General features: G+C 37.4%; 2 protein-coding genes across 3 annotated transcripts; both read left to right on the top strand.

Annotated features, from left to right (window-relative positions):
• The first annotated feature begins 2,678 nt into the window (after window positions 1-2,678).
• LOC147532921 (protein NTM1-like 9) lies at window positions 2,679-6,836 on the top strand. Of its 2 annotated transcripts, none has more exons than XM_086646405.1 (6): window positions 2,679-3,158; window positions 3,333-3,586; window positions 4,158-4,445; window positions 4,535-4,948; window positions 5,805-6,152; window positions 6,246-6,836. In XM_086646405.1, the coding sequence occupies exons 1-6, from the start codon at window positions 2,993-2,995 to the stop codon at window positions 6,567-6,569; spliced, it is 1,794 nt and encodes a 597-aa protein (XP_086502531.1). In that variant the 5' UTR covers window positions 2,679-2,992; the 3' UTR covers window positions 6,570-6,836. The 2 variants fall into 2 exon arrangements, with proteins under 2 accessions (XP_086502531.1, XP_086502532.1); XM_086646406.1 differs by having other exon boundaries at window positions 2,745-3,158; window positions 4,547-4,948.
• A 931-nt stretch (window positions 6,837-7,767) lies between these two features.
• On the top strand, window positions 7,768-11,508 carry LOC147532920 (uncharacterized). The gene is made up of 3 exons (XM_086647101.1): window positions 7,768-7,881; window positions 8,874-10,058; window positions 10,158-11,508. The coding sequence occupies exons 2-3, from the start codon at window positions 8,980-8,982 to the stop codon at window positions 11,416-11,418; spliced, it is 2,340 nt and encodes a 779-aa protein (XP_086503227.1). The 5' UTR covers window positions 7,768-7,881; window positions 8,874-8,979; the 3' UTR covers window positions 11,419-11,508.
• Window positions 11,509-20,114: the final 8,606 nt, after the last annotated feature.

Raw genomic sequence — 20,114 nt, 5'->3', positions numbered from 1 at the left:
TGTTTTACTACTATTTTTATGTTATTTAGAGATAAACAACTAATGTCAACCTCCTTCCTTCATCAAAAAAAAAAAAACCTCCTTATGCAAGTTCTAAGAACTTTCACAAAGTTAGCTGAATTAGGGTATGCTCAAATTGTTAAAAAGAAAATCATAAATAAATTGGGAGCAGGTCCAAACGCCAAAAAGTCGACGCCTTTGTATGTCTTAGAAAAAATGTTCGCTTTACTGTAAAAATTTGTTATACGTAACATATTTTCCATTGTAAAAATTTGATTTACTGAAACTAAAGAAGCAGCCAGATTAATACATGTTTTCTCTCTAAACATTCTTCCTTCCACTTAAGAGCATCTCTAATGTAAGACACTAAGACTAAGACTCAAATTGAAGAACTTCAACTTTAAGTGTCACTTAAAATTTTTGAGTCATTTTAACAAATAAATTCTAAAATAAAAAAAATCTCAGTTTGTCTTAAGATGATTTGGTAACAATTAATTCTAAGATTTTCAAGAAGAAATCAATATTGAGAGTTTTTCTTGTTGAAGATCTCAATTGTACACTCAATATTTAAAGAAAAATTATCCATCCAGAAAATGATACCTAAATAATTTTAAAGTTTTTAAAGTGTTGTATTGGATATGCGGTTTGAATTGGGTATCTCAATGAATGCCACAAGATGCACATAGGACCATAGTGTCTCCTTTCATCATCTCTCCTCTCTGTTCAGCCCTAGAAAACGAGGAGTTCCTAGTTCTTTACCCTGTCTCCCAATCTTTGGTTCTCTTTTATATATCTCTCCTAGGTGTTGATTGTATCTTCCTCGTCTAGGTAGTTCATCCTTTTTTTTTTTTTTTTTTCTTTTTATAATTTAAGCTCTATTCTCTGAACTTAGAATTTTTTAGACGATGTTGACTAAATTTTTATTTTTATAATTATAAGCTACTTTACTTTCGTGTTGCTATATGTCAATTTGACTACAAATGCTTCAATTTTAATGGTTGTATTTGCTTGAAAACATTTGAACAATAAGAAGGTAGCATCATCCGACCGAGCAATTGCTTCTGCTGCTCCTCTATTTTGTTTGAAAGCTCGGTCCACATTTACTTTTAGAGTATTACCAGTCGGAGGTTTCCATTGGATAATGTTTCTTTAACCAATTCTGCCCGTGGAGTTTGTTCCATCTCATCTTCAAAATCCTTGTGTACCATTCAAGCTTCGTGTTATATATCTTCTTGTTGTGAAGTGGGTAATCCTTAAAAAATCAGCTTATTATGTGATTTCCATAGTCGACACCATATACAGATTGAGATGGGTGCCTTTTAGATCCCAATTATATATGTTGAAACAACTCTTTGCCCATGGCAAAAACAGTTAGGTTTGGTGGGGATCTCATTTCTAGTGGGGATAAGAACCATAAACTTTTTCTGAACCTTCAACGAAGAACCAATAATGATCGATGGTGTTTTCATGTTAATTCCCAACATACTAGGCAGAGTCTTTAGTGAATTTGCTCTTATCGGCAATGCAATATGCTAAAATCTCCACATGAAACATTGGACTCTTGGTCATATTTCTTCTAGTGTTTCTAGAATCTCGTGCAAGAAAAATCATATGTATCGCCATGAAGATATCACGTTGAAGCTCTCCCTACAACTATTGATTGATATAGAGATTTCATTGACTTAACCAAAAAAAAAAAGATATAGAGATTTCATTGAGAAGGCTTCATTCTCACTTAAGGTCTATGTAATCCTTATTTTTTGGTGGGAGATTATTTTTTGGTGGGAGAATAGGCAATTTTAGTACTGCCTATGCTAAAATATCGTTAAAAGTGACACTTCCCAATTCTTTCTTGGTTCTTATTGAAGCCCCTTATTACAGGTACCCGTGGATCTTTTCATATTCAAACAGTTATTTCATTACCTGCGGAATAACATCTTCCTTTTCCAATACACCCTCTATCATCACGATCATATTTTTCTATGCAATTGTTGCTTGTGTAGAATAGTTGTATTGCTAAATATCTTCTAGTTTTAGGTAATTTGCTTACTTTTATCAAGAAACTAATTGCCAAAAATCTTCTTGTCTGGTTCATTCACATTCTAGGTTTTAAGAATATAACGTTATGTTTCTTCTGTTCTAACGCCACCAGCTAAAACTGTCCATGCGATGCGATCAACATACCCGACAAATATACTGTCCATTCATCTTCCATGCTCCGCGTGTATTTTTTTAGAATGATAAGCACGATAACTGCCTCAGTTAAACCATTGATGAAAGAAGCCTAAAATCCGACGTATATATACACTTTTTTTGAGAATTCGAGTGGACTTAAGAAAGGTGTCTAACCGTTGCACGAAAGGGTGGTGTACGCATGACAATATTCTTAACAACGTAAAAGGAGACAAAATAACGTCTGTTAAAGGGTCATGGTTATCACGTGACATTGTCCCTGGCCTTGGGTTAGGATGAGTCAAATTGCCCTAATCCACGGTTCCATCAAAACTCCACGATTCACACACGGTTTAACTGGACCGTCTATGGGTCCCACATTTAAGAAAAGAGTGACATCATTAATCTGACGTGTCATCAGCTACTGTGTCTGACGTCTTTTTTCTTATTATCCCCAAGTTACCCCTTTATCCTTCACTAAGCTCATTTCTCAGTCTCTGGATAATGAGTGGTATTCTCGATATTAAAACAAAGTACAGGGGTACTCTTACAAAGAGGTTCATCCACTTGGTGAAGTCGACTTTTCAGAAAGAAGCTTCTTCTACAAATATTCACTTTCATTTTGGACTAGAGAGAGAGAGAAACATAAAAACTTCTGTTGATTCTTAACTCGATCAGGACAAGATGTCTTTGTTCCATTGATTTAGGGTTTTGGTCTTGGAATTGATTGTGTAGTAAGTTTTAGGGTTTTATCTTCTTTTATATTTGTTTGTTTGGGTCTTCCTCCCCAAGGAGAGAGAGAGAGAGAGAGAGAGAGAAGATGGCTGTACTCTCTTTAGAATCTATGCCATTAGGATTTCGATTTAGTCCTACCGATAAAGAACTTGTGAATCATTATCTGCGGTTGAAGATCAATGGTAAAGAATCTGAAGTTGAAGTGATTCGTGAAATTGATGTTTGCAAGTGGGAGCCATGGGATTTACCTAGTAAGTTCTTTCTTTTCTCAATTCTCTATTTTCTCTCTCTAATTTTTGGTTTTTAATATGGGGGTTTTGTTACTAATCGAGAATTATGATATGGGTTTATGATCTTTTCTTTAATAAGCTTGTTTTAAGTATAAAGGTTCAATTTTTAGGGTTTTAACTGTGTTTTAATTTTAGGGTTATCGGTGGTTAAATCGAAGGATATGGAATGGTTCTTTTTTTGTGCCCGTGATCGTAAGTATCCGAATGGTCGTCGTTCTAATAGGGCAACTGAAGCTGGTTACTGGAAAGCTACTGGGAAGGATCGAACAATTAAATCAAATTCGACTTTGATTGGGATGAAGAGAACACTTGTTTTCTATAAAGGAAGAGCTCCTCATGGTGATAGGACCGCCTGGAAAATGCACGAATATCGTATGAACTCCGGACCGGTTCGTTCGACTCCTTCCCTCTTTATCTCTTATATATATTGCTTCAATTTTTTGTATCCTATTAGTATTGTACATTTCTTTTGAATACTGGATTATCTGTTTAAGTATTTTTGTTGTGTTACAATTATGTCTTGGTATACAAATTTCGACATTGATTGTTTGTAGTTTTAAACATGATATACATTTCGCACCAACTTCTGCCAAACCCATATTGACAAACTGCAAATTGAGTTGTATATTTGCACTTGAAAAGGGAATACCAAAGCATAAATTGGACTATTCTAATAATATTACAGAATATCAAGCATAGTGTAATATGGACAAAACCATATTAGGTTTCGTGGACACTGATTCCTTAAACCTTATGAGGTGATGCTTTGTTTTGTTTAAAAAATGTATATTACTATTTACTAATCTCTCTTCGAGTACTCAAGTTCTCCTAATAAGCTCTTGGGATTTTTTATTATCTTTGTTTCCTTTTTTTCTATTGAGCCCCAGTTTCCCTCATTTTGTTCATGCATTTAGCGATATTTACTAACTCTCTGTTAATTTTTGTTATAATCTTGTGCAGGGTTCTTTTGTTCTCTGCCGCTTATTCTATAAGCCAGACGAGGAGACTGAATCCAATGGAGATGACCCGAAACCAACTGTTTCATGTCCTACACCTAAATCTTCTCTTGATAGTGTACCTTCGGAACAGCTAGTGCTCCAAGAAACTTCAGAATCCGACATGCAGATCAGGAAGGAACAGGGAGATACTGAGGCTGATAAACCAGAAAAAGAAATTTCTCAGGAAAGTCACTTTAGTAATATGGTTTCTGACGAAGAAGATCCTAAAACACATAAATTAGTTTCTGAGGTGATATGGTGTTTCTTGTTTATTGTTTCTATTCTATTAGTTCATCAAGAAGGTATAAATGAAGGCGAAAGCTAAACTTGTTTGTTCAGTTACCTTTTCAGGTGGCTCAAATGCCAGATGCTAAATCCCCAAACTTCATGGAATCATCACTGCAGCAACCACTGGATTCTAAAGTCTTCTCCCCTTTGCATTCTCAGATGCATGCTGAGTTTGGATCCTTGGGCATGGGTTTTGGCTTCGCCAATGGCTTTAACGATAGCTTCGAGGACTGGCTACCTCAAAATTGTATTGATGAGCAGGATCTATCCATCACAAACTTGTTGGAGGATGTTTTGAATGAGGACGAGCAATCATGTGAAGACACAACAAGTCAGAGGAACCCGGGTATTGAACACAAGCCCAACTTTGGTCAGGTGTCTACGTTACCTAGAAATCAAATGTTGGCATCTGCTAAGGAGAGTGGATCCTGCAGTGAGACAGACACTGAAGTGGCGCAACCACAGGTACAAAAACAAAATCTTGTTTTCCTTCTTTTAGGCTGAGAATGGTTATTTATCCACCTGGAATCTGAATAAATCAGAACCAGATGACAGGTTCCAGATATACAAATCTCTACTTGAACTAGAATCTTAGTCAATGTTAAAAACAACGTTCAAGGCGTACGCCTTGAGGCGAGGTGGTCACTTGATGCCTCGACCGTACGTGTTTGAACCCGAGAATAAAACGTGTGCAGCTGAAGTCACCTGTTATTTTTGAGTTGTTGGACAACATAAAAACATTAGTATTTTTGTTTATTAAACACTGAAGACTTCATATTATGATAGTAAAGTAGAAAAACTAAGTCATGTTCTTACATGGTTGATTTCAATTTCCTTACAAACAAATAGTTCACGCCTTTAAAGCCTCGAGGCACTGCCCGCCTTGTGGTGTAAAAACGTATTTTAAAACATTCTAGTGTTCAATTTGTTTCAGTTCTGATAATTTGTTATGCACTGGATAACGAACAATAGGTATAAAAAAATACTCAGGATGGGAGGAGGCAGATACTCTGTTTCTGGTTTGTGCTTGTGTGATTAGCAAAACCGAGAAGGCAAACAACTTATTTAGTAGATATTATTTTTGGGAGCCAAGGCCTGACATGAACATATTTTAAGACCTTTTGCCTTGTACCAATGTTAGTTTTGCTGTAAGCAACCAATAAGTTGTTGTCCGGTAAGCTCAAATTCCCGGATTGAAAGGCCCATAGAATTCTAACACTTGCGATCATCTAATTAATTAATTAATGTCAGCCCTATGTATACTTGTTGTAAAAGCCTGATCTTCAATATTTGAATCTGTTATACCTTTTCGTGTACATAGAACCATATGGATTTGAAGGATGCTTGGTGGTTTAATGATGCTGTGGGTACAAATGATTATCCACATATTCAGTCAACTTTCAGTTATAACACCACTGATGCGGCTTACGGTGGAGAGTTTGGAGGCTGGGATGCGGCTTTCTGTCAGATTAATTCAGGAGACAACAATTCTGGATTCACAGTCGCTCAAGGGCAATCTAGAGCTCAGAACTTAATGACACAGGGAACTGCTCCGAAAAGAATTCGACTACAAAGGAAGCTTTCTCGTCGAGGCAGAGTAGTTTCTTTCAAGGGCCGAGACTTTTCCTTCAAAACAGAAGATATTGAAACTAAGCCAACTGTTACTCATGTAAGTATCTGATGAAGGCGTATTAATTCTGATAATCTTATTACAATCTGTTTTCTTGGTTCTGATCCTGGTTAAATCTCTGATCTTTTGCAGGTTTCTGAGGTAGCTAATGAATCAACTACCAAAACTACAACTATTGATGAACCCTCTGTCCCCGAACTGACAACATCCATTGCTGGTTCCCATGATAAGAAGGAAATCTCTGAACAAAGCAAGACGAGTTTGAAATCAAGGTCTAAGAAGAAAAATGAAATCGGCAAAGTGAAACAAGGACCCTCCCTTTTGGTGGAGGCAGAACCATCGCGTCGGTTAAGTTTCTTAAATATATGTATGGTGATTGTGGTGGTATTAGTTGGAATCATGGTGATGGGTTTTACTGCAGGAGGATGGATGGACATGATCAAGTCGCTGAACTAGGGCTTCAATACTGTTGGAATGTTCATTTTGATATTAATATATTAGGTTTGACAGAAGCTTTATATATAGGATCACAATATTAAGGTATACAAATTTGTGTAATAAAAAGAGTTATATTTAGACTTTAGTGGCTTACATACAATTTTCAGTTGTTTTTTAGGTCAATACAGGTTTTGAAAACTCAGATGTTTAAGAGTACTTGCTGTTTTTGAAACTTGAAGTACTTGAGTTGAAGATGACTGTTTTAAGTGATACTTTATGTTTTCATGGTTTTTTGTACTTCTTTATGTTTTCATGGTTTTTTGTACTTCCTTTTTCTTTGGGTTCAACTTCTTATGGTGAATGATGATACTTGAACAACTTGAACAACAATTAGAATAGGAAATAGAAGCCATGGCTGTGATCAGATCCCTTAGTTTAAGGTGCAAAGGCACTACATAACAATTAAATGCTCAAGGGCTAATCTGAATCATTTCGCCCTAGTCACCCCTTCTTTGTCGGACCTTTTTCGAGGACCTCATTGTTGGATGTTCTCAATAGACGGAAGGAAATACAACTGTTTCGAGGGCTTCATTGGATCGATGTTCTTAATAGAGGAAAGGAAAGGAGAGGGAAGAAAGTAAAAGAGAGAAGAAGAGAGAAATCAAAACAAAGATTAAGGGTGTAAAGTTAGTAGAACAGCAAATAATCTCCCTGACGACAATGCAGTCCCTTCTGCTTTCACAATCCATCTCACCCGCCTCCACGGAACCGCAACTGGATAGGAGTTTGAGTTCGATCCATTTGGTGTTTTAGAAAATGAGATACGCGATTATACAATAGACTATGTCAGACTTTTTCTCCCGTACTTGAATAGTAAGAATGCTCGTGGCTAATTTCCGAGGGACTGTACTAGGACCGCTAGGTAGGGGTTCGAAAAGGGTATTGGTTGAGGTAAAAAAAATCATTGTAATGATGAGAATAGATGAAAATAGGAGGAAGCACTACTGAACTGAAAGTCAGAAATAGAAGCTGAAAAAATGGGTGGGAATGAAAAAAGAAAGATGGGGTGAGAGAGGCCCGAACTCTCCTCAGGATTACTCGCTTAAGCTATGAGACCTACGCGCTAGCCAACTGCGCCACCACCCCATTGGTGATACTCAATCTTAGTATATTTTACATATAGATTCCAGTCCCTTCCCCTCCATGACGATCAGTCACCACGAAAACCCACAACTTGGGTGCTCTTAGTTTGCATGCTCTAAGCATTTGTTCGTTTTAGCCTTTTAGGGAGAATTACTCTCCAACTCAATTTGGCACCTCCTCATATTTGGCATTATATTATGGGTTATTTCTCTAATGGCCCCCAACTTTGTGACCAGCTTCCCGCCTAACCCCCTACTTTACGAGAAATACCCATATGACCCCCTTCCGTTATAACACCGTTACTCTCTCTCTTCCATTTCTTTTCTCTCTCCTCCAACATGTTTTCTCTCTCTGCTACCTCGTTAAAATCAGCCAACTCATCATCTTCTCCGGGAAGGTCGCCGACCGACCAATTTTCCGGCCGGCGACCTTCAAACCTAAAAAAAAAAAAAAAAAATTCACCTCCCTCTCTCTCTCTCTAAACTCCGGCGAAGGGGTTACCCTTCGCCGGAGGACCTTGAAGGTCTGCCGGCAGACCTTGATCTGATCGAGCAGATCAAGGTCTGCTCGGGCAGACCTTCAAGGTCCCCCGACGAAGGGTAACCCCCTTCGCCGGAGTTTAAAGAGAGAGAGAGAGGTGAAAAAAAAAGTTCTTTTTTTTTTTAGAGAGATAGAGAGGGGAGATGAAATAATAATAAAAAAATTCTGTGTCCCTGAGCCACGAGTGAGGCTGGAGAACGAGTAAGGCTCAGACCTTTCCTCTTATGTAGCTGCAACCTAGGTCTTCCATGGGAGAGCTAGCTACTAGGAAAGGGATTGTGGCCATGTATCCCGAGAGAAGGCCCTACCCCTTATCTCAGTACATATAGCCTTGCAGCTTCTTGTCTTATATTGGTCGGTCGGCGACCTTTCCGGAGAAGATGATGAGTTGGCTGGTTTTAACGAGGTGGCAGAGAGAGAAAACATGTTGGAGGAGAGAGAAAAGAAATGGAAGAGAGAGAGTAACGGTGTTATAACGGAAGGGGGACATATGGGTATTTCTCGTAAAGTAGGGAGTCAGGCGGGAAGCTGGTCACAAAGTTGGGAGCCATTACGGAAATAACCCTTATATTATTAGAGCGTGCATAAGTAACTTTGTGGGACGGTTCAACAGACGGGCTTTGTGAACGGTTCATCTAGACTTTTTGCCCTAATTATTAATAAAGAATTTAAAAGATGAACTTTTATTCCTTTTCCCTATTTTATTTTATGGGCAATTGTGAAGCTCTTCTCTGTCTCATCATCCATGGAGAAATATTTACCCCCACCACCACCAGTTACTAGAGCAACAGAAGAAGAAGATGAAGGAAGGAGGAGGAGTATTTGGGCAACACCACCAGGTCCCAGAGCATCACCTTGGCTTGTCTTCCCAACTGGAAATTATGGTAAATATCAAACTTTCTATAACCTATCTGAACAACAACCCAACAATTACAGAAAGTGTATACCTGAGTTGAGTGGAACTTCTTTATACCAATACGGTTCTCATCAAGGTTGGTTAATCATACTCTTTGATGAACCAGATTATCATCATTACTCAATTTGGAAGTTTGGGGATTGTATTTTATGGAATCCAGAGTCTTTTGAAACAATCCAACTCCCCAATGTGCTTCAATTTTTCGAAAACAACAACCGTCTGAAGTTCATATTATCCTCGCCTCCAACTAACCCTGATTCCATGGTTTGTTTCATCTATGCTGAATGTAAGGATCTTGTGTTTTTTCGTCTATGCGGAAAAGATAAAAAATGGAGAACCCATAAGCTCCCTATTGACTTTATATTACCCCAGACCATGTTTTGTTTTAAAGGTAAATTACATATTACTTGTATGAACAATCATCACCTCGTTGTCGAAACAAAACGTCATCTTAAAGATGAAGATGACGATAGTCTATCTATAACGCAGTTGCAAGTAAGTTGGGATAATGATTATGAATCACCATTAGGTGGTATCGTGTGTGGTATACGGACATCTTATGTAGAATCAAGTGATGAACTCTTCAAGGTCATTAAACTCTTCGAGCCTTATGATACTAATGAAGTTCGTGATCTTAAAGTCTATAAGATGGATTTCAATGTGATGGAATGGGAACAAGTTCACAGTTTGGGTGATCATGTGCTATTTGTAGGCACATCTACTACAGCTTCTTGTTCATCTACGGATTTGGGTCTAACAAGGGGTTGTGTATATTACACTCAATCTCAACGAAATATGTTGTTCAAATTTGACCTAGAGTGCAAAACAATATCAGTTTCTTTACCGTGCTCGAATTTAACAACACCTTGGTATACACCGGATTGGATTTCAATGCCTACAAATTTCAGGTAACTTAATTACAGCTTGTTTGTGTGTACCTTTACGTATTGCGTAATTTGCATTTGAAAAACAAACGCCTAACCTTTGTTTGATCTTAAAATTTGTAGAATTGCCGAGGAAAGAAGAAAAACAAAGATATCATGTAACACCAAGGATGATAAAGAAGCAACAAATATAAATTATGATATCTGCAAGAAAAGCAATGAAGATGAGTTAAAGCATATAGGAGCGTGGGCTACTCTTAATGAGAACGTCATAGGCTTAATTGCTAGTTATCTCCGTCCAGTAGATTATTTGAATTTCCGTGCAGCTTGCAGAGGAAATCGATCGGCAATCCCTGCAGCGAAGTGGAAAATGTCTTCTACAGAGACTCTAAATGGCACTTTACCTCCATGGCTGGTTTTCTCTAGAAAAAACGACGACATTCATTATTTTACAGATCCATCGCATAACAGTGATAGGTTCCTCATGAACCATTCAGATATTTTATTCGGTTCTACGATACGTTTCTCAAAGGGTGGTTGGTTTTTAATGTCTAGAGAGAAGGCATCCATATTCTTCTTCAATCCTTTCACAAGGGCGATAATCCAACTTCCAGACTTTCCTGGTTTATGTGGTTATGCTTTTTATGGAATCTCATTTTCGTCCTTGCCTACTGCTTCTGACTGTAAAATTTTTGCCGTACATGCAGAAGTCCGTACTGATAGGGTTTACCTCTTTTCCATTTCACGAGGAGATGTTGCTTGGCGCCATCACGAATTATTTAATAACAAGTTTCCTTCCAATGGGAAGGTCATGCGCTTCTCCCCCTCGAGTAACAATCCAGTTTTCTACGATGGGAAGTTCTACTGCCTAGATCGTTACGGTACTCTAGGAGTTTTTTATCCAGAAAGCTTTGATTGGGAAGTTCTTGCAAAGCCCCAAAAACCATGTAACTCTGTTTATCAGTCATACTTGGTGGAGTGTGAACAAAAGCTCCTATCTGTGTTTGTTGGTCATAATGGAAAATGGATTCGAGTTTTCAGATTAGATTTGGAAAAGAAAGTCTGGGTTGAAGTTAAAAGTTTACAGAAGAGCATGTTGTTGATCAGCAATACCTCATGTCTGTCAGTAATAGCTCCAAGTACTCACATGGAGAACAATATATACTTTCCTAGATTCCGCGACGAAAAGATTATGTATTTCTCTCTTGCCACAGGTAAATATCACTTTGTTGGGGGTCAAGATTCTGCTCAGGATTTCTGCAACACTGACGTACAATTATATTGCAGTTGGATTGAACCTAACTGGTCGCCGACCACAGTCGAAGAGCGCAATTGGTTTAGTAAATTATCAATACATGAAGTAAAAAGAAATAGTGTATTTTGATTGCTGAAGCTTGAACAAATACTCATCTTCAATCTTTAGAAGAGTTGTAGTTGATTAATCTTGTTAATTTTGCATAACTTTAGTCTTAAATTGGTGGTTGATCTTTCTTTATATCTTATTTTAGGCATTTTATCTTTCTTGGGTTTGAAACCAACTTAGTCCTCCATATATCTTGCGAACACTATATCGTGTTACTTGAAGTTAGGTCCACTTTGAGTGTCAATTTAGGAACAAATGTACGAAACCATGCAATCTTTGATTCTCTTCCCATTGTCTCCCAGTTCCTCGTTTAAACTCACTTTAACTAGAGGTGGTTTCAATTCGGTTAACCAGAATTCAATCGAAGACAATCAACATATCTCGATGGATAATTCCTCACAGGGGGTCGAACGTCTTGTCCGTCAAAGTAGGAGATCAACCGAACATTTCGTTGAAGATCCCTCAATAGAAAAGGTCACGGCTACCTCTAAGCAGATGGACGGATGAGTTTAATAATTAACCACTGTGCATGCCTTGTATGCTTTTGTAGATTGATCGTTCTACCATTACGGTGGTAAATGAAATTAAAGATGATGCGTATTCTCTCTCACGACGTTAAAAAACAATTTTTTTGCTAGTGCGGGTTATCTGATAAATTATGGTAATTTTAAGGCCTTCTTCACTCACTGCAAAACGCGTACCTCTTTCTGTTAGGTTTATCTATTACTTGACGAATTCATTCTTGCTGTGGAGCTGCAGGAGACAAGCAAGAAGGTACATCACTTTTATAGCACTTTCATTGTGCAACTTATTTCTATATGATATTAGAATACAGTTTTGCTACCCCATTCATATCTATTTGCGTATGTGCTAATTCGTGTTTATCTTTAACTTTTCGCATTAATTTTGTGAGCTATAAACTGTGTCACGTTCATGGATGGACCAGATTCTTGTACAAAATATGATGCTAGTATCCAAGTTTAGCCGTGTCAGAACTTGTATGTACCTCCAATGTATGACGTTTCTTTCCACTTTCATAGCAAAAGATGAGAGCGCAAGTCTTATTGTTGGGATTTCACCACTTTCAAACTGGTCATATGTTTAAAAGCAGGCAATCATTGAAAGAATGGGGGAGTTGGAAAAGCAGGAATAGAAGTCCAAAAGCTCACTTTGGGTTTCATCTTGCTTCCATATAAGGTCTTTCGAGATCTAGTCGAGACCATTGTCAATGAGAAATGGACTGTAATTTGTTTATGCCTTTCTTTTTGGGGTTAGGGTAGGCCATTATGAGGGTGAATTGTGGTTGTAATTCAAATGAGTATACTAGACATTCAACATATCTGTCGGTGTTTGAATTTGTTAGACTTGGTGCGGCAAGGGATACTTGTTGTATTTGTGAACCGAGTTACACAAGTGCTTCAGTCTCCAACATCAACTTCAAGTAAGATGAACTGTTTCGTCTCCTCCGTCATACCCACTGCGAATGTAATGATGAAGTTTTCCTTCGGATGATGATGGAGAAGCAGAGAAGGTATGGTGTTGTTGCTGCACGGTTGGAAGAAACTTGCCAACCAGACCCTCGAAATGAGAGATGATGTAGACAGCATAAGGGGCTGCTGAACCCCAGAAGGTTTAAGATTAGGAGGGCCATGCTCTCCATTCTGCCACTTTGGCAAATGAAGGGCAGAGTTCGCCCCCGGGCATTTAAAGCTATTATACTAGTATCATCCTCCTGTTAACCGTAGTCGTTGCAAGTTTACATTCTTACTCTTAAAGCATAATCAGTACATAACTACATAAATGTTATTATCTCAAGAAACTCAATGCCACCCTCCATATACCACCTTCATTTCTTATGCAGAAACTGAAAGTAAATCAGAATTTTTTGGTACTAGCTGACAACTTTATCGACTAAATTTGCTCTGTTCTATGCTTCATTTTGCTCGAAATTTAGTTTTCAGAATATTATACATATATATAATGGAAATTCAGGAGCATTGAATTAAGACAAAACATGAAAATAAAATAATCTGGAAGTTAATATTATTTTAGTTTGTTATTCTATACCAAACAATCAGATCCCAGGTTGATGTTTGTTCCGAAGAATATGTATATATATATATATGTATATGAAACAAGTAAGTCGAACGATTAATTATTGTATAACTAAAACATGTGAGAGTAAATACAAGAGTTCCAACAGAAATTATTATCCTCTCAGTCTCTACCCACTTAGAAATATTCTCTCTTGTAGTATTTATATAATAATGTTGTTTTATAATTATATCCACATCAATGTTTTATGAATTCTATAAAGGACTAATATATGTTTAGAGGAAATCATACAACAATTATCCAATTATCCAATAATGCATACAAATGCCGGCCAAGACTTGCCGGATTTGATGTGCTGATATATGTTCCGTATTAAGTTGGTGGACATCAAAAAGAAAACCATTTGAAAATGAGTGGAGAGGTCTTAGATCTTATTTACTACCTTAGTCCTGGAACTCTTTTTTGTCTATGTGGGACTATTCTCACGTTCTGTTATGCTGATCGAGTAACCACAATTATTTTCTTAGTTGGGAGAAAAAGGGCATGCATGACACTGGCATGGCACAAGCATGATACCCTCAACATGTTAGACCAAAACATGAATGCATGCAATGTTTATGTACATAATTGATGAGTACATGATATGAATGTGGGAACTGGACCCAGAAGAGGAGGGGGAGCAGTAGATCAGAGATGGGTTAACACTTTAGTGTTTAGGGGTCCCATATTTGCATACTTTATTCTACTACATGCATTGAATTCAAGTATGTATAAACCCTAAAATTCCTATAGTGAAAGAAACCTATCCTTTTGAGTTTTGTCACTAAAATCTCCAGCTCCCATCTCTTATCTTTTTGAGTTTTCAGGTCAAAGATTTCATTTTGTTTGGCAATGTTTTTTATGCATACTCTCATCCTAATAGAACACAGTATTGCATGGGTCTCACTCAACATTGATTACTTCTATTTTTTCTTGCTTTTAGATGACATCCCATGTTGGTTTGTCTAAGGATTTGAAGATGATAATTTGAATATGAAACAAGGAACATTGAGAGAGAGAAAAACTTGATAAAATGTGAACAAAATCAAGCCAGACTATATTTTGGTTTTAATATTACTCTTATTGGTAGATCCGAAATTACGACATTCATTTTCAATGTAGAAGAACAAATTCTACACTATTGTGGTTGATCAATTCTATTACCAATATAGGTATAAATGACCACTAGTACATGATATTAGTGTATAAAAACGGAGACGCTAAATGTACATACAGACTATCTGTTTGTACATACAGACCTCTCATGGGTTGGCCTGGAATAAGCTTGACACGACATGCCACCGTCATGTGAGACGTATAGCGGATAGACGGTTCCGCCCAAGAGGTTTTTTTTGTAAAAAAGGTTGTCATTAGTTTCTGGTTTCTTTTGAACTTAGAAGATCCCTCCTATAGGAGTCTTGGATAGATCATCTTCTAGATCTGCTCTTTCCCTTTTGCTTTCTTGCTTCTTTCTCATTCTCTTTTCTATTTTTTCTTCATTTTCACTTTTAATTTTCAAAGAAGACAAAGAAGAGTGTTTAGTAGCTGATTAAGTTAGTTACGTGGATAAGACGTAAAATTAGATGCCAACTATACATGGGTAGGTGGAATCATAGACGAAAACCTGTAAATGATCGCCATGTGTCATGTCGAACTATTTTCTTTATAGTTGTTAATCATGATTAATTTTTTGATATACCTAAAAATTGCAATTTTCAATCTTTAAACTTGAAAAGCTAAATAAAGTTGAGGGTGGTTTAATTATGATTACTTTTGCTATTTTATTAATTTTCTTTTGATGTTCTATAATTAGAATCTCTTAAACCGACCAACTTAATCTATAATCAAATATAGATTTGAATCTTTAAAAGGTCACAATTTGGTCAACTTAAATTAAGAAAAAAAATCAATTTTCTTATGGTTTTCTCTTTTTGATTTAGTTTCATAATCAATGTCATAAAAATGAGAAAGTTGGTGGTTGATGATGAATTTGGGTCTCATAATTTTGATTTGGTGGTTGAGAAAATTTGGACCTAACTGTAATGAAGCAACTTTTTGTGGCCTCCATGTAGCCTAATTGTGAGTCATCTCCATGTGTTGAATGACTCAATTAGATCTTCTTTTATAAGTCCTTTAAAGAAAAGTAACTTTCAAAAAAACCCCATCTTTTTATCTTAAAAAGTACTCCAAAATTATTTTGAAACTCTAAATAGTGAATATTTTCTCTTGTTCACTAGATCCATCCAGCATCTAATTAAGCTATTTGTAAAGTTTGAAACCAACCCATCAACCTAAATCTTGTCCCCTTATATGTTGTTAATTTGTGGAGGGACATTTAATTATGTGTAATTGAATCCCTTTTTTGGAGGCCCCAACATGAAATATATTGACGGATCGATGACGTAATAGCGTTAAATAAATTTGATTGATTTAGACTTTAGGTCTTGTACAAGGTTTTGAAGCTTGTCATACTAGATTCCAAGATAATGGGTAACTTACCATCGAAGTTATACGAATATAATACTTTGATGGGCTTTTTTTTTTTTTTTTTTTTTTTTTGTTAAGGTTAATACTTTGATGGGCTTGGTTTGGTCGAGTTTGACCCGTTTTCACTCATCTCAATTCCCTCTACTCTTCTTTCGACAATGGAGGTGAGGAAGGGACAATTTCTAACTAGGCAGTCAATTTGTATGGATTCATACGACAAACAACAAATATATTATTCTCAAAATTGATGATATGACGAAAGAAAAAAAAATAGTACGAAGTTTGTTTCGTTTATTTAAAGAACAATTACACAATAGTCTACAGGTGGCAAATATACATGATATATTTCTTCTTTTTCCTTTTAGTCCTATTGTTTCCTCTAACTCGGGAAGCTGTAAAGAATTCACAGGAGAGTGGTTTACTAGTAAATAAACATATAAACCATTTTTCATTTTAAGGTCTTGTGAATAAATAAACATTCTGACAAGAGATTTATATAATTTTATCGGAGACTAACACTTTTTTAGGAGGCGAAACAGTATCATTCACTAAAATCCTCGAAACAAGGGTGGAAGCCAGGAGGAATAACCAACCCGTGTAAACAACAATACAAAAAATAAAGATCATTATAAATGGCTTAAACTTTCAACAAAAAAAAATTATAAATGGCTTAAACCCTATATGGAATCCCATACTCTAATTAACTGACTAAAAAAAGAGCTTTTAAACCAATTTTGGGAAGAAGCCCAATAGTAAATGAGTTTTTTAATTGAAACAATGACATCTCCAACGATTCTTCTTTTTCATAATATGTCTTCAAAGTTCTGTTATTCCTTTCAAACCATATCGACCAGATTATGGCGAGAGAATACATGAATAAATAAAGGACTTTCGATCTGAAATCTTACGTTGCTTCCATGCTAAAAAAAAAAGACGAGAGATTGAAATGATATTGTTAAGAAGATTGGAGTTCAAGTAGATAGTGTCTCAAACCTTAGCAGTAAAGGGGCACTTGAGGAAAAGATGAGTTGAAGTCTCACAACTCATCTTGCAAAGGGAGCATCTGTTGGGGGAAATGAATCATCTTCTTATAAGTGTTAGTATAGTTGTATATACACATTGTATTTATCATTATTGATAAGGGTACTCATGTAATTGTAATCACTTTACTTCTTCTATAAATACTACACATACCCTACATTGAGGGTATCTTGACTTCACAAATCACATGGTATCAAGAGCCATCTCTCTCTGATTTTTTTTTTTTTTGTGGTTTTCAGTGCCATCATCTTCTTCTCCATCTCCTTCAACATTTCCTCTTCTTCTCCATCTCCTTCAACATTTCCTCTTCTTCCTCTCCTTTTACCCTGTTCTAATGGCCGAATCTCCTAACCAACCTCCAATCACCATTTCTTCCCAAGACTTATCATCCTCCTCTGTTTCTACACTTCCTTCTCTAACCAACATCTCAAATCTCATTTCTATTCGACTTGACAGCTCCAATTACCTTCTCTGGAGGAGCCAACTCTTACCCATTCTTCACTCTCAAGACTTGTTCAAGTTTGTTAATGGCACATTCCCAGCTCCTCCTGAATATCTTCCATCTTCTTCTGAAACCACCACTCCTCTCCCAAACCCTGACTTTGCATACTGGTATAGAGTGGACCAGATGCTCCTTTCATGGCTCAATGCCACATTAACTGAACCAATACTCACTCAGGTTCTAGGTCTCACCTCTTCAAAGGCTGTCTGGGATTCTCTTGAAAGAACCTTTTCCTCACTCAACTCAGCAAGGCTTATGAATCTTAAGCTCCAACTTCAGACAACCAAGAAAGGGAATCTCTCTATTTCTGACTATCTTCTTCGTCTCAAATCCCTTTCTGATTCTCTTGCGGCCATAGGCCACCCTGTTGCTGATGATGAGCTTGTACTCATTGTTTTAGCTGGCCTAGGAAGTGACTATGAGAGTTTTGTCACTTCCATCACCACTAGATCTCTTCCCCCTTCTTATTCAGAACTTCAGTCTCTTCTTCTTACTCATGAATGTCGTACTCAGCTTCTTGCTGCTTCAACCCCATCCCCAACAGCTTTTATGACTTCAATGCCTCCTTCTCCTCGACCCTATAATCCTTCTGGTCGCTCTGGTGGTCGAGGTCGCTTCTCCCCTCGTGGTGGTCGTGGTAGAAACTATAACAGAGGTGGATATTCTCGCTCCTCTGTTTTAGGACCACCTCCTGAAAGACAACCATTAATTTGTCAATATTGTGGGAAGATTGGCCACACTGCTCGTCAATGCTACAGTATTCATCGTCCCAATGATCTTCACCAATCCTTTGCTACTTTGGGGCTTGATAATATCACAACTGATCCCAACTGGTACGTTGATTCTGGAGCTAGAACTCACATTGCTTCTGACTCTGTTTCTATGGTTGCTCGTTCTGAAGCTTCAACTCCTGAACATGTAATGGTTGGCAATGGAAATACTGCCTCTGTTTCTGCTGCTGGTAACATTCTTTTACCTTATCACAACTTTCTACTTAAAAATACTCTTGTTGTTCCTACTTTCAAGAAAAACCTCATCTCCTTATCTCGTCTCCTTCAAGAGTTTAACTGCTTAGCTATTTTCCATCGTTCTGGTTTTTATATTCAGGATCTTCCCACAGGGAAGATACTACTCGAAGGAACGATTGATGATGGGTTATTTCGTCTATCCAATGCTTCAACCTCTTCTCCACCACTTCTCCTCTTTACTCAACCATTGTCTCCTGGCACAAGAGCTTCTCCAGCTGTTTGGCATCGTCGTCTTGCTCATGTGCATCTTCAAAAGTTCAAATCATTAGTTACCAAGCACAATCTACCTTTAACTTCTACTGTTTTACCTAAATTTCAATGTATTAGCTGTGTTTCTGGAAAGCATCATCAATTTCCATTTAACTCTGTTAATCATATGACTAATTCACCTAATGAAATGATTCACTCTGATTTGTGGGGACCTTCCCCTGTTCTATCAAATTTAGGTTATCGTTTTGTTCTTCTATTTGTGGATGATTATACCAGGTTCACCTGGATTTACTTTTTAAAACACAAATCAGAAGTTTACTCCATTTTTCAAACCTTCAAATCAATGGTGGAAAATCAATTTGCTGCACCAATTAAAATACTACAGACTGATGGTGGTGGGGAATATGTCAATTCAAACTTAGCCACTTTCCTTACCAAAAATGGAATTCTTCATCGACGAACTTGTCCTCATACGCCTCAGCAGAACGGCGTAGCAGAGAGGAAAATTCGTCATCTTGTCGAGACATCAATTTGTCTGTTGCACCAGGCCTCTGTTCCTTTTCAGTTTTGGCCAGATGCTTTTCTCACTGCCATATACACAATTAATCGATTACCCTCTTCCACACTCAATGACTGTTCTCCTTATCAGAAACTCTTTAATAAAGCACCAGATTACAATTTTCTTCGTACTTTTGGATGCAGATGTTTTCCTCTACTATCTCCCTATCGATCTTCTAAATTAGACTTCAAATCCAAACAGTGCATCTTCTTGGGGTATAGCCCACAACATAGAGGTTATCGTTGTCTTGACGAATCCTCAAATAGGGTTTATATCTCAAGGAATGTCCTTTTTGATGAAGATATCTTTCCTTTTGCATCTTCTTCTTCAACACATCTCAAACACAAAAACCCTAATTTCTCCTCTTCTCCTGGTCCATGGCGAATTAATCTCCACTCTCCATTTTCTTCCGTCGGATTATCACCACCTGTCACCCTACCATCTCAACAGTCTCTGCCCTCATCAGCTGTCCCCACATTATCTCATTCTCCAGCCACTCACCCACGTCCTTCTTCCTTGCCTAGTCAGCAGGACCGTTCTGTTCATGTCAGCACATCTACCTCTTCACCTGTTCCAATTGTCCCCTCTCTTTCCAGCACACCTCCACCCACCACCTCTTTTTCACCAGTGGTCCAACCTGTCCATTCCTCTGTCCCAACAGGTACTAATTTAACTTTACCAATTGTACCTTCTTCACTCGAAAATCCCACAAACCCTAATTCTAGCTCTTCTTCTCCAACTATTCCTCCTCCGTCCAAATCAACTTCTTCAATCCACCCAATGGTTACAAGGAGCA

The sequence above is a fragment of the Eschscholzia californica genome, unplaced genomic scaffold (assembly GCF_041429995.1).
Source record: "Eschscholzia californica isolate CP2 unplaced genomic scaffold, dmEscCali1.0.p SCAF_6, whole genome shotgun sequence".
Classification (NCBI taxonomy): domain Eukaryota; kingdom Viridiplantae; phylum Streptophyta; class Magnoliopsida; order Ranunculales; family Papaveraceae; genus Eschscholzia; species Eschscholzia californica.
The sequence above is the reverse complement of the archived record's forward strand: the minus strand, read 5'-3'. Positions and strand labels throughout refer to the sequence as shown.

What these genes read in the sequence shown, in the direction of transcription:
- LOC147532921 (XM_086646405.1), top strand. Translation starts at nt 2,993, where the DNA reads ATGGCTGTACTCTCTTTAGAATCTATGCCATTAGGATTTCGATTTAGT. An exon ending in CACATAAATTAGTTTCTGAG is followed by an intron (nt 4,446 to 4,534) that starts GTGATATGGTGT and finishes TTGTTTGTTCAG; the next exon opens with TTACCTTTTCAGGTGGCTCA. An exon ending in CTGAAGTGGCGCAACCACAG is followed by an intron (nt 4,949 to 5,804) that starts GTACAAAAACAA and finishes TCGTGTACATAG; the next exon opens with AACCATATGGATTTGAAGGA.
- LOC147532920 (XM_086647101.1), top strand. Translation starts at nt 8,980, where the DNA reads ATGGAGAAATATTTACCCCCACCACCACCAGTTACTAGAGCAACAGAA. An exon ending in TCAATGCCTACAAATTTCAG is followed by an intron (nt 10,059 to 10,157) that starts GTAACTTAATTA and finishes TAAAATTTGTAG; the next exon opens with AATTGCCGAGGAAAGAAGAA.